We start from the raw sequence: 14,928 nt of genomic DNA, 5'->3' as shown, positions 1-14,928 counted from the left end.
AAAGCAGGAAAAATGATTGAGCCACATAATTGTGATACGGATGATTACAGAGGATCATTTCAATTTGAATAGCAACATGATTGCTACTTCGTTGATACCATATGTTATGATCAATGCACAAATCAGTATTAAGTTTGTTCAGGAAACTATAAAAGGCATCCATCACTATACTCCTAGTTATAGAAAAGCGCAAAAAGGGCGTAAGAAAGCTTTTGAGATGGTGTATGGTGATTTCGAAGGTTCTTTTAGGGCATTGCCTCGATACATGGCTGCCCTAGAACATTTCAATCTGGGCACTATTGTTGAGTGGACACACGAGTCAACTACAATGCAAGGCGAACACATCTTCAAGTATCTTTTCTGGGCCTTTAAACCAAGCATCGATGGATTCAAAAGTTGCAGGTCGGTCATCTCAATAGATGGCACCCATGTCTATGGTAAGTATGAGATGAAATTGTTGATTGTTAATGGCATTGATGCAAACAGAAATATTTTTCCACTTGCATATGCTATAGTTGCACGTGAGATCTATGAGTCATGGACTTAGTTTCTCAGTTTATTATGGAGACATGTTGTTTGTGATAGAAAAGGCATTGAACTAATTTCTGACCGTCACCAAGGGATCTTGCAATGTGTAATGACACATGAATGGTTACAGCCACCCACCACACATCATAGATTTTGTGTTCGACATTTAAAAAGCAACTTTAACAAAAAGTTTCTTAACTCTGATCTTGAGAAGCTAATGTGGTTGGCTGCTACAGAGCACCAAAAGAAGAAATACCAAATGAGGATGCAACAAATCAAAACTTTGTCACCTGCAGCGCATATGTGGTTAAGCGAGCTTCCGAAGGAAAAATGGACATTGTATAAGGACGGTGGTTAGAGGTGGGGGGCTATGACGACAAATGTCTCTGAGTCTTACAACGGTTTATTGAAGAAAGCCCGTGGATTGCCTGTTACTGCCATGGTTCGCTTGACCTTTAAAAATCTTGTTGATCATTTTGTTAAAAGAAGCGCCCTTGCTGCTCTGCTAATGGTAAATAAGAAGACTTGGCCGCCCGGTTTTGATAAGAAGTTCCATATTGGGATAGGGCCGCCATGCACACTGATATGATGAACTACAACATTGTGACTGGGGTCTTCGAGATTCTGACATTTGCACACGAAGGTAAGGGTGGAAATGTCCATAAAGTCTCTGACAATGGAAAAAAATGTTCGTGTGGGAAATGGAAAAACTACCACATGCCATGTTCCCATGCAATTAAATTCTGTCGGATCCGTAAAATTCAGCCTAAGGACTATGTTAGCAAGTACTACAGTTGTAGGTATTACAAGCAAACATACAGTGGAAAGTTTTCTCCCTTGGGTGATGAGACATATTGACCTGCAAGTCCCTTCTGTTTAATTGCAAACACTGCATACGAGCGAACTTCTGGAGCCCAGAGAACAACTAGAAGGAGGAATGAAATGGATATTGCTCCTGCTCGCATGGCTAGGAGGTGTGGAACTTGCAGGCAAACCGGTCATAACAAAAATCGTTGCCCCAATCGTACTCAGTAGTTGTTGTTGCTTGTTTAGTGTTAAGTTTTTTCATGAGTTCTATGTTATTGTTATTTTATGTAATCTTTGTTATCTTATGTAATCTTTAATAATATGTTGTCGTGCTTCAATAATATGTTGTCGTCCTTACTTTAAAATATAAACGGTTCGTATTGTAGAGTTTAATTTTGTCTTTAATTTAACAGTTATTGTTGGATAGAACTTACACAACACTTTATTGAATGAACATAAAATTACATTATAATTGAAAATTAAAAAATATAACACATAGTTGGTCTAAGGGCGTTCGTTAGGCATGTCATCATCCGATTTGTAAAGTTCGTGTGCTAAAACAGTTGCTCTTTCATGTTAGATCTGTTAGCGTGCGATTTGTTGCTGCAGCTTGTTCTTCAGCGAGCTTAAGGATATAGTACCTACAACATCTCACCAACATCCTATTATTCTCCTTTCGAATTTGTTTCACAGCTACCTCATATTCTACCATATCCCTGCGTTCCATCCACACAGAGAATCGACGTGGCTTGGGTGCCCCCAGTTGCTCAAGCTCATTCATGAGCATATTTGACTCATGGTACCTATGCTCCCATTCACGGCGTAATCCGCAGTAGTACTCACATGGATCTGATTTTTTCAGCATCCGAAAATCATCCTCTCGATCGTCAAGCATGTGCGGGTTGTACATGTCCATCTCAAAATCATATGGATCCCATGTTCCCCAGTCGTTGTTGGGTGACTGTGAACTTGAGCTATCATTTCTGTTTTCCGGGAATGCCCAAGCAAAAGGTGAGGAAGAGCTTCCAGGTGTGTTCTTTTTTTTGTTCGACATTTTTTGGATAGTAAATGGATTTTTAAGTCTCAGTCTAAGATTTTGGATAATTTGCGAAATGCAAAATAAAAAAAAAATGGCTCTTGCTTGTAAACGCTCACCCGAAGATAACAATGATCGGTTAGAGTTCTTTATAATGTAAATTTTGTTGCATTTCGTTGCATATGCACAGAAAATGTAAAATAAAAAATTGGAGTAATCCAAGTTTATAAATAACTTTTCGTCATGGACTTGTCAAATTTAAGTTTTTTATATTTTGTTGCTGACTTTGCGAAATGCAAGGATAAAAAATTGTCAGAAGCTTGTCAATAGCTTTCAATTTTTTTTTTATTTTTTTTACTTGGAAATTATTTCTTTTTTTTTTTACATGGACAAATCAAATCCAATTTTTTTTAAGAATTTTGTCAGAAGCATTGTTGCAGTTATCTTTTCCAAGCTTTTATATTTCGTTGCATACTTTGCGAAATGCAAATCTAAAAAATTAGACAAGTCAGAAGCTAAAAAAGAAGCTCGTCAACAGCTTTCAATTTTTTTTCACTTGGAAATGGATTTCTTTTCTCTTTACATGGATAAGTCAGAAGCTAAAAAGAAGCTAGTCAATAGCTTTCAATTTATTTTTAACTTGGAAACGAATTTCTTTGCTTTTTACATGGACAATTTATAAGCTAAAAAAGAAGCTAGTCAATAGCTTTCAATTGTTTCCACTTGGAAATGGATTCCTTTTCTTTTTACATGGACAAGTCAGAAGCTAAAAAGAAGCTAGTCAATAGCTTTCAATTTATTTTTGACTTGGAAACGGATTTATTTGCTTTTTACATGTACAAGTCAAAAGCTAAAAAAAAAAGCTAGGCAATAGCTTTCAATTCATTTTAAGAATCTTGACAGAAGCATTGTTGTTATATATCTTCTCCAAGCATTATTGCATACGTTAAGAAGAAGCTAAAAAGGAAGCTAGTTAGTAGCTTTCAATTCATTTTAAGAATCTTGGCAGAACCATTGTTGTTTTTCATTTTAAGAATCTTGGCAGAAGCATTGTTGTTATATATCTTCTCCAAGCATTATTGCATACGTTAAGAAGAAGCTAAAAAGGAAGCTAGTTAGTAGTTTTCAATTCATTTTAAGAATCTTGGCATAAGCATTGTTGTTATATATCTTCTTCAAGCATTATTGCATACATTAAGAAGAAGCTAAAAAGGAAGCTAGTTAGTAGCTTTCAATTCATTTTAAGAATCTTGGCAGAAGCATTGTTGTTTTTTAATTTTCTCCAAGCATTATTGCATACGTTAAGAAGAAGCTAAAAAGGAAGCTAGTTAGTAGCTTTCAATTCATTTTAAGAATCTTGGCAGAAGCATTGTACACTTATTAGTTCCTAACGCTCCCGGACACGGGGTAAAATCAAAATCTCCATCTCCATATGAGGGTTTCTCCACCTTTCCCAGCTTCCCATCAGCCAGATCAAAACAAATAATATCCCAACCATTATAAGAACGAAGTTTATGAGAGGTATTATTAGCCCAATGAAGCTTCACATTCACAAACACACCACACTTATCGATTTGCACCCCAAAGTGAAAATCGTGGATAATTCTTGTAGAATCACTATTTATACTACATGTTTTCAACTCAACATGACGTGAATTGTCAGAACCTAAAGTACTGGAAATACCCACTACCTTATAATCATTGTGGAGCTCATCATATCCAAAACCATGCATGGCATAGTGACGACCACTAAATGTAGTTTCAGAGTCAGACAATTTCTTGAACTTCCTAAGCGACGGATTCCAGAGAAACCAACCTTGTTTATCAATGGCTAGACAAATCAATCCATTGACAGAACCAACTATCTCTACCTTTCTACCTCCCAAGGTAGGGGTAAGGTCTGCGTCCACTCTATCCTCCCCAGACCCCATTACACTGGTGGGTATGCTGTTGTTGACAGAACCAACAATCTGGACAGGTTTATGGGGGGATTTCATAGGATAATCTAAGTCAAATGTTCTAGTAACAGAGTCATAAAGTAAAGAATTAAGGGAACAATCCTAAAGATTGAACTCAGGTTCAACCAATCTAAACATAATCCTGTAGTGTTTGTAGTCATTGTTGTTATTAGCAGATATACTGAGATGGTTCTTGACAAATTCAGGACTAAAGATTAAAGAAAACCAAGATTTTGAAACACACCTGAATTGTAAGAGAGATTTTACTGGAATCTTTAAGAGGATTTCCATGATGAGCTCTGCTGGCAGAATAGGGATGTTAAAGCTTGAATCTTGCATTGAAGTGGCAGAAAATTGAGCACCCTTAGTGGGTTTGCTCTGCTTTGGCTTCATCTCAGTGGCGGAGCCACAGCCATTGAAGGGTGTTCATATGAACACCCTTCGTCGGAAAAAATTATCGAATGCCTATGTTAAATATAGAATTTTGTGGATATATACCAGTAATGAACAACCTTGACATAGAAACGAAGGATAGCCTAGCGGCTAAGGGTGTGCAAACTATCGCTCACACATCCCCTGTCCTAAAATATGAACACCCTTCGTCGAAATCCTGGCTCCGCCCCTGCTTCATCTCCCTCAGTTTTTGGCGCTGGAGGAGACTTCACACACGAAAATTGAGTAGTCGTTTGCTGCGGGAGACGTGTGATACCGGGATTAAATTTTGGATAAAATTTATATTATATTTGGTTGAGTAAATAAATTTACACTTTCAATTAAACACAGTGTAAAATTTACTATCAAACTTGGAATTATTTTAACTCGCCTCTTAGATGGGAGATTAGTCTCAGAATTATAATCGGACTATAATTTCGACATAATTTAATCCACGAACTAAACGACCCCGGACCATCTCCATTACCATACTTTTACCTCTCCACTTCAAAAGTCATGGTTTGATTCCCCAAATTTGAGTTAATGGTCAAACACTCACTTGTATTATTATTTTTCACTAAGATGGAGGGGAAGAAAATGTTAGTGATGGAAGAAGAAGTGGAGGTAAGGAGTAAAATGGGTTAGGCTGCTAACGTGGCATGTCATGTATCATTCACCTCATCAAAATATCAATGACATGTGAGATTGGATGTTCACCTAGAACATACTTAACGGAAAAGGGGTATATTTGAACCATATAGGTAACGTCGGGGGTATTTTTGAACCGATATTTTAACGGAAGATAAATTTGATCCTTTTCGCATAATAGAGGGGCAAATTTGACCCTTTTCCCGAGATAAAATAATACTTTAAGAAAGATCTTTTTCTTGTTTAGTTTTTTATTTCAAAGTCATGTTGAATTCAAGTAGGTGTAAAACGAAGAAAAACTATGTGGTGCCTAATTCTATCTCTAAAACGACCAAAGAAAAAATTCTACTCCCTACTTCCCAATTTATATGAGAGCTTACCTATTTGGAAGTCAAACTGTTTTTCTTCGATTAGAATTTTTTTCAACTCTTTTTATATATGTGAATTACTAATTACGCAAACTTATAGCACTTTTGATGTATCAAATATGTAAATTTTATTATAAATTTTTTGAATAATTTATATTTGAAATTGAGCCAAAGTAAGAATTGTTTGACTCCCCAAATAGGTCAACTCTCGTTATTAAATGAGACACGGGGAGTAATTAAAACAACTAAGAGTCCATGCTTTTTTCAAGTGCTTTGTTATCAAAAACCTGTTTGATTATACATTATGTCAATTTTTCGTTTCAAACTTAGAGAGAAAAAAAAAAGTCAATTTTCAAGGGTAAAAAGAAAGGAAGGAGAACCTCACTGGACTTTAAGCAAAAATCAAAATATCTCTCAAAAAGACATCATTTTTTTTCGAAATGCATATTCAACCTCAACTTCAACTTGTATATATCTTTCCTCAACGTACCAAAAAATACCACTACTCCTTTTGTCACAATTTATAAGACACATTTCGCTTTTTGAGAATCAAACAAGTTTTTCTTTAAACGTAATGTAAATTTATTTGGAAAAATCTATAGATTTTATGTTCAAAAAAACAGTCTAAATTAATGTCTGAATCTCACAAAGAGAAAAGTGTCCGATAAATTGACAGAGAAAATCTTTTTTTTTTCAAAATATCACACTACTCATGTCCAAACAACACCTACTAAAATGCCCTTTTAAAAGTCTCTGCGTACGGAAATATTTGAAGGAACTTAACAGAAGAAGACTGATGAAGAAATGCCAAACATTAATACGATACAAGAATTCAATGCGATTTTTGCTCTTGAATTAGTCCGCCGTACATTTTCTCACCTAATAAAAGAATCATATGGTTCTAGAACATTTGGTCCAAAAGCGACAACTCCTAGGAATGTATTATTTCCCCTATTGCAAAGAATTATTGCCCAAGAAATGTATGAAAGGGTAGAAAAAACATGATAAACAATAGGAAATAATATAGGCATTGTCTTATACTTTAGGAAAAAGAAAGTTGAACATAACAGCAACAGTAGTTACTTGATACGACAAAAAGTTTTTCAAGATCGAATCGCCTGTCAAAAACTTCAAGCCTCTCCATACAGGTCTAGGAAATGTCCCATGAAATGCTACTCTCTAGAGCTCATAATACCACATAATCAATCTCTGATACACATTAAGGTAAAATGCAACAAATTGAATTTCTTGAACCAAAATGCCGAGGATGCAAGACTGCACGACTCATAAGTTACTAACCCCATTCACCGCCTAGAACCCGACCAACTGGTCCTCGAACCACTACCAAATGATGTGGGCTTTCGTTCATCGCGCCATGATGGTCGATCATCTGGCTTGCTGCCACTGCCACCCCACCTGTCAGTTTCAGGAGGTGGGGCTGCCGGGGCCGCAGCATCCACTTTCCCTCGCAAGTGCCTAGGAACATATCTCCCAGCAGCAGGTGCAGCAGCTGCTGCTGCAAGGACAGGAGCAGTTCCTCCAAGTTCAGTCGGACGACCCCCCAAGGTTGGAGGCTCAGCAGTAGACTTTGGCAGCACAGCTATGGGCCTACGCAAGATCTCTTCTTTCTCCCGTCTTTCTTTCTCTTCAAGTTCTAGCATTCGCTTCCTCTGCTTTTCAGCAATCTCATCTAACTTGGCTTGCCTCTCAGCTTCCTCTTTCTTCCGTCTCTCTGCCTCTGCAATATTTTCAGAAAGTTGCCATAGGATGCTAAATTAAATTCGAGTAGCTACTGAAACCTCAAATGAATGGAGGAAGAGAGGAGGGGGAACAGTGGGGAGAAAAGAACTTAAAAAGGATAGTTTGTAAGTACCTTCACGTTTGCGGGCTTCCTCCTCTTCCTGCAACCTCTTTTGACGCTCCTCCTCAGATCGCAGAAAGAATATCATTTTCCTCCTAGCTTCCCTCTCCTGCTTCTTTTGTTGAATTATCTGGCTGATCCTTTCCTGTCTCTCCCGTTTCAATCTATTGAATTCAGCTTCCCGGCTACTAACAACTCTTTCTTCCAAAATTCTCTGCACAATTAGGAATATATATCAGCTGATCTATGCATTAGCATGAATCAATGCAGACTATGTCAATAACCTATTTTGTCAGAGACCAACATCAATATGTCAATAACCTATTTTGTCAGAGACCAAGATCAATCTTCAGCAAGCCGATGGCTGCTCAGATTTCAACTAGTGAGAAAGTAACATTCATATGTATTTCCTACGTTAAGCCTACATTCCTGAAAACTAAAGGATATCCTGGATGCAATTGTGTTATTTATCGCTAGCAAAGTTACCTTGTTCTCCAACATGCGTCCCAGTCTCTTTTTCTCTTCCAACTCTCCAGCATGTCGTTGCCTGCTCAGTTCAACCTCTTGCTGAAAACGTGTGTCAAAATGCAAATTCATCAGCAATATTCTTCCATATAAAGTTATAATGTATCAATCTTCCATTTCTTAAGATGTGAAAGAACTTGTTATTGTGGTTGGTCAAAAAGCATAATGTATCTTTAATGCAAACCTGCTGCTCGCGCTCATGAAGAGCTGCCTCTTCAGCTAAACGCTGTTTATATGCAGCTTCAATAAGAGGTGCAGCTTCTTCTCTTTTAGCTCTTTCCAGATGATCCATAGTTTTGGCAAACTTCTGCAACTTTTTCTCCCTTTCTTGCCTCTCCCTCAGTTGCTCATTCAGAGCCAATTCCATGATCACCTGTTTAGTCATCTTTTCCTGAAATCAAATTAAAGCCAGGTAAGATTTTTTTTTAATAAGGAAAGCCAGGTAAGATTTTCCAATTGAAGGTTTGGGAATAGGACTGCAAATTATATACTTACTCCCTCCAGGACTGGCTTCTTCTTCCTCTTGCTGCGCTTTTCAGCTTCTTGCAGCATAGCTTGGGCCTCTTCAAGTTCTCGGTCCTCAATTTCCTTCAGAATTCGCTGGTTCCTTCTTTGCTCATACTCAGCAGCAATGCGCTTTTGCTCAGCATCTTCAGTCATCTTTTGAAGCTCTCGCCTCTTTGACTCTTCCACTCGTTCCTGAAAGAAATAGTCATAAAAGTTCAGACACGAGAACAACAATAACGAGCAATTCACAACGCAAGTAGTTCAAACCATTTCCAAGAGTAAACGCTCTTGTTCCTCTTTGCGTTTCTCAATAATGGACTTCCGTGCAAGAAGTCTCCTGTGCTCCTTCTCCACTATCTCCGCTAAATTAGACAGGGCATCCCCGAGCTTGGCAGCCTTCTTTGCTGGGGGATAGATCATCATCCTCGCCTTGCTAAGGGATTCAGCAAAAAGAGACAGATGATCCCGGAGTCCTTCAGCCTCAATACTCTGGAATCAAAAAAAAATAAAAAATGAGAAGGTAAGATATAAGCAAACGATGTATGATAGACTAGCCTACACGGCTTAATGGGGGGAATCAAAATAGTTCAAAGTGTCTAAGAGAAACATTTACAAACTCTCCTGCATCAGTTCATCAACATATTATATCACAGAGGTACAAGGCTGAACTTACAAATCCATAATCTGCCAAAAATAGCGATGCACTAAAACTCTTATATCTCAGAAACTAAACACAGCTCTTCAGAATTCACAAGCTCCTTGAGCCAGATCCATTCTAGTGACTAAACGAAAAAATTATTATGCTGCCAACAACACTCTCTTAGATAGCCCACAATTTTACTGTGCAAAACATTAAAATTAGATAACAGAAAGACACACAAAGCTAGATTTCATAAGCGATCTATGCACATAGTTTTACTTCATCAATGAAGGAAAGAACAATGTGGTCCGCATAGATAATTGATAGGGCTGACAAAATCTCACTGACCAACTGACGAAGACACAGGAAAGGATCATCTAGGTGTGCCCTACCCACAAACAAACAAAAAAGGTAGGCAAGAGATTCAATTCCAAGCGACAGAAGTATACCTGTTTACCAAAGAAGACAGTACCCTTCATGTGATCAACTTTGATGGCTAGAAAATTACGTCTAACCGCATCAACGGATATCTTCTCAATAACAGTGAAGTCAAAGAACGGGATCATCTTAGATATGTTATCAATCTGGATTGTCTGATACACCTGAGAAACCTGCAACAAGAAAAGGAACAAATTGCAGCATTCTAAGTTAAAATGAAGACAGAATTGAAAGATGGGACTTCCACCTAACTTTATCAAAAAGTACAAAACACAGTGTGCATACCTGTTGGAGCAACCTTAGAGTAGCAAGCTTTTCCAAGGCAGGAACATACTGAGACAGTTGTACTTCAGGAACCGAGGAAACTGAAGCCAGCTTACCGCCAAGCTTTGATATTTTGGTCAATACGGGCTGCACCTTCAGTGCCAGATCCAAAGGAAGAAACTCATTTTCTAACAGATGATAAAGATCTTTCACTTCTTGGGTGACACAGGACATCACACCTTTGGACACCTACAGAAGGAGAAACAATTAAGAAAAGACAAAAGGAACCAGCACACAATTAAAAAATCAACTGAAACATTTACAGAAACAGCATGATATGCTCATCTGTGCCTCAAGAATTTAATGGGTTCATTGAAATGAAAAGAGACAAAAGGAACTTAAACTATAAAATGGAAAAATATTGAAGGACTATATGCTAAATTCAAAACAAAACATAATAAAATTACTCACCAACTCTGAGAGAAGTGATGATCGAGAAAGCTGAAAAGGAGAAACAGCAAGGGAACTGAAGCTGATCAGCCAAAGAACGACATAAATAAACAAAGAACTAAATAACATAATAAAAAATGAAATTACCACTACTCTGTTTTCAGCTTTGGGTTCAACTTCAAAACCAATTAGATTGGCCACCCTCAAACTCCTCTCCTTCTCATTTTCAAGCTCAAGATGAGATGCACCATATGACTGATCATAAGGAGGCACTGAAAGCGCTGCTAGGACAACAGACGATGCTATTAGCTGCAAATCCTTCTGGCTTAAATTTTTATTAAAACCCTTCTGAAGAGAGAAAAGCTTGAGCCATGCATAAGCATGATAAAGATGATTTGACGACATCCAAAATATCTCAGTAAGCTTCCCATAGTAAACAACCATCAATGACGCCTTGGGGGTTTTCTTAACCATGCACATCAAACCATATATGTCTTCAATGGAACGAAAAGCTTCCTGTGTCAAAGAAAATTAAAACATATAAAGTTCACTCTCTTAGGACAAAATGATATGCTTACAATCTATCAGAAAAGTAATAACCTGCCAAAGACCCAGTTCAGTAGCAACTTTCAGCTGTTCAAATCTAGTGTCTAGATACAATTGCAGGCTCTCTGGAGCAGACAGATCAGGCCGGTCCCTCTGATCTCTGTACTTGTTGAGATTTGCCAAATGATTGCGGATGATTTCACAAAGACGGCGAAATTCTGTTGTACGTTTGTACTGCTTACAGAACTGAAAGGCTCGGTGTGCTGTCATCTGAACAAATCAGGTTTGAAGCTTAATTAACCTCATTTCCTTCAGTAAAAAATTATATGCCAGCTAAAGATGGAAAGAGTACGGAACTTCCTATGAACCATGAAGAAATCTTAAATAGCATACAGGACAAATCAGGTTCTAACGCTCAAAAAAAAAAAAAAAAGAGGATGACATATAAAACTTTTATATCAAACAGAATAAACTTGTTCTGACAAAACGATATCCAGCAAACTGAGAAAGATGCCCACGGAGTTTGTGAATAAAAAGTAGAAAGGGACTGATTTCTGATTTACTAAAAGCACAATCACTTTTCAGGCAAGCTAATAGAAAAAGAAAAAAGGGCAAACAACCTGATTACTCACAGTCTAAACAAGTCCTGAAAAGTCAGGATACTGAAACATCTCACCGCAGAGCATAAAAGCACTATAATTATTCAACCATTAATGAAAAGAAAGGTCAAGGAAACTTACTGCATACAGAGCCTCCAATCTTGAGTTGTTACGCAAGATCTCCAGAACAGTTCTATATGTCTCCCACAAGAACTTAAACCAGGGAGTGACAAGCTCGCGATCAGATCTATCTTTTCCTTTCTCCCCACTAACATAACTCAACATAAGATCTTCAGGCCTTTTATCAGCTTCCAAGTCTTCCACATCCAGAGCTTCCTCCAAAGCCTGTGCCTGATTGCGAGCCAGTTCAGCTCGCTCAGTAGCTAAGTGCATGAAATGCTTTATTACCTCCTCTAAGGAGTTAATGTTCACTTGTTGACAGACTATACGATATTGAATCAGGCCATCCTTGGCGAACCGCCCCCTTCTCATGTCAACACATAGCTCAACATACTTGAACATTATCCTTTCAAGAGTTTTTTGCCATGCTCTATACCTCCTTGAAGTAATAAGATCATGAAGTGCTTGCAGGGCTTCTTGCTTTTGTCCAACAGTAATCAACTCTGCATTAAAACATTAAACTTGTCAACATGCCAAGATTCTCAATTTTTGCTATAAAAACACCTGAAATTTGCAAAATTGCACTCTCGCATAATATCAAAAATCATCTAGACCACCCTCGCCCTATGACCATACAACCCCCTCCTAGAACCACAGACCCGTAACTTGAGATATAAGTCTGCAAGTGTACAGAGTCCGTAATACTAGGGCATATCTCAAAGTAAAGCTTTGAGAAGTTTTCTGTAAAAGATATCTACTAAATCAGATGCAGATAATAACTCCACTAACCTTCAGCACGCTTCAAAGCATTCTCAGGTTTGGCAAAAGTCGCCATGTTTTCAAGGAACTTTCACCTGCAAATGAATAGTTTGATGAGAGAAATGACAGAGAAAAATGTTAAATCTACATACAGATAGTAGCACTTCTAGGACAACATACAAGAAAATCCAATCAGTAGTTCAAAAAGGTCAAAACGTTAGCTTCTTTTTGTCCCCAACAACAAAAATACCGAAATAGCTGACCAGAAAAATGATTTCTTTATCATCCTTTTTTTTTTTATAACCGTGAAATCTCTAAAAGCCAGTGGCACATGGTCCAAAACTAAGTAGATAATAGGTCTGCCCTCTAGCCCTTCTCAGCTTAAAAACCAAGCTTTTTCTGAGGCGGGCTCGAACCCGTGAGCCAATATACTCCAACAGGAAAAATCTAAACTAACATGTCGATAGCAATATCACGCAAGAAAGAACAAATAAGAACAATAAAAATCGCAAATCACAGCATGTAGCAACGGCATAGACACTCTATTTCAAACTCAACTATATAACTACTCATAAAACTGAGAAAAAAATCAATTTTTTTTATAATCTTTTTCCATGGGCACAAATCTTAAATAACCATCAATCAATTAAATCAAACTAAGCCCTATCCCAAACTAGTTCGGTCAGACAAACTAATCCTCTATATCCACTCCGCTCTAATTAGCCAATTTTTTTTTTTACTCACAAAACTAATAAAGTTTCAGTTTTTATTCACCCCAAGAACCAAAAAAAAAAAAAAAAGACCCAAATTATAAATCGGACATTCAAGAACATAACGCATCTATAATTCCAAATGGCCATTCACACACACACACATATATATATATATATATATATATATCAAAACTGATACAACAACAAATAAAACTGATAAAGTTTCAGTTTTTATTCATCTTAGTAGAAGAAAAAAAGACCCCAAATTATAAATCACAAGATTCAAGAACATAACACATCTATAAATCCAAATGGGACATTCACATATATATATATATATCCAAATCTACTTATATCAGATTAAAAACTGTACTAAAATTCCAATATTTTTTTACAAAAGTTGGAATATTTTTTCAACAAAAAGATGGTTTAATGTGATAATTACCAGTGGATTTAGGATGCTTTTCTGGGTGCCTCTTTTGTTTGCCCTAAAAACCTAGAAAAAGAGGCAATGAGCTAAGTGAAAGCAAATATTATGTGTTACCAGGGTTCACTCCAACTGGTCCTTTATTTTTATTCAAAACACTACTTTGACCCCCTATACTCTTTGGGTAACGTTATTTTGCCCTGTAATTTGTGCAAGTCTAGCTTAAATTAAAAAACATCACAAGACGGTAAGAATTAGAGCCCGTTTCGATGGGCCCATAACTTATTGACTTATAAGCTCATTTATAATTTTTAGCTTATTTTTATAATTTTTGCTTAAAAATAAATGTTTAAAAATACTTTTTTATTTTAGTCAAATATTATAAAAGTGTTTAAGAGTTATTTTAGCTTAAAAGCACATTAAATAAGTCAATCCAAACAGACTCTTAGAAAACCAATATAACAATACTATAATTAAGTTGTATATGGATAAAGCATTCAAAATACCAAAATTGTCCTTGTGAATCTCCTCAGACCATATATTTACGCCAAATATATATTTAAGTTATACACAGTATATTCAATTTTTAATATGATGATTACAATCTCTGTGTAACTTGTTTCTGGACCAAACGACCCTAGCGTTTTACGCATGAAGATTATCTTCAAATAAAAGCAATAACGTTTCTCTTATAAAAAAACGTATACAATAAAAATCATAATCGGCTTACTTAATATTAAATACATAATATAAATAGTAATTAAGCATGAAATGGGTACGTACTTGTTAAAGTTGGAAAACACCTAGGGAAAAAAAATCCCTCACGTTCTTCCCAGTGCTAGACTCGAACTTGGGTCTGCAAAAATTTTCGCAGAGTATTATTCTTGATAGGAAGATTATATACATACTAATTTGTCCTTTTCCGAGATGAATTAGGTTAGGTAAAATATATTTTTTTCCACCAAGTAATGACTTATAATTAAAATCCTAATTTAACTGGGATTACAAAGTTGATATATAAGGCTTCTTACTATGCTGAGTATTTCTTTCGATCTAAATTATTCTTATCATAATAAATAAATTACGAATTATTTCACTAAAAATTTGTAATTACGCACCTAATTAAAATATTTAAATTTAGCATTACACATTTATTTAACTTCTCATATTAAGATTACATATACCCTCAATGTCAAGCTTTTGGGAAGCCAAGTTATTGTTTAAGAGGAAAAAAAAACTTATTTTATATAGTTGAGGTGTTTGGACAAGCTTTTAAAAAGACTAAAAACAACGTTTTTAAAT

The 14,928-nt window shown here is 36.5% G+C and overlaps 1 protein-coding gene across 1 annotated transcript; it reads right to left on the bottom strand.

Moving 5' to 3' along the window:
* Window positions 1-6,784: 6,784 nt before the first annotated feature.
* On the bottom strand, window positions 6,785-13,769 carry LOC132630267 (eukaryotic translation initiation factor 3 subunit A). The gene is made up of 14 exons (XM_060345855.1): window positions 13,645-13,769; window positions 12,517-12,581; window positions 11,749-12,230; window positions 11,063-11,278; window positions 10,610-10,978; window positions 10,484-10,513; window positions 10,034-10,261; window positions 9,760-9,921; window positions 8,938-9,159; window positions 8,659-8,862; window positions 8,348-8,554; window positions 8,125-8,205; window positions 7,651-7,852; window positions 6,785-7,515 (listed from the first exon to the last, which is right to left on the bottom strand). The coding sequence occupies exons 2-14, from the start codon at window positions 12,560-12,562 to the stop codon at window positions 7,082-7,084; spliced, it is 2,883 nt and encodes a 960-aa protein (XP_060201838.1). The 5' UTR covers window positions 12,563-12,581; window positions 13,645-13,769; the 3' UTR covers window positions 6,785-7,081.
* Between the last annotated feature and the right edge of the window lie 1,159 nt (window positions 13,770-14,928).

This window comes from Lycium barbarum, chromosome 3 (assembly GCF_019175385.1).
Source record: "Lycium barbarum isolate Lr01 chromosome 3, ASM1917538v2, whole genome shotgun sequence".
NCBI lineage: Eukaryota > Viridiplantae > Streptophyta > Magnoliopsida > Solanales > Solanaceae > Lycium > Lycium barbarum.
Note: the sequence above shows the minus strand (reverse complement) of the source record. Positions and strands in the feature narration are given on the sequence as shown.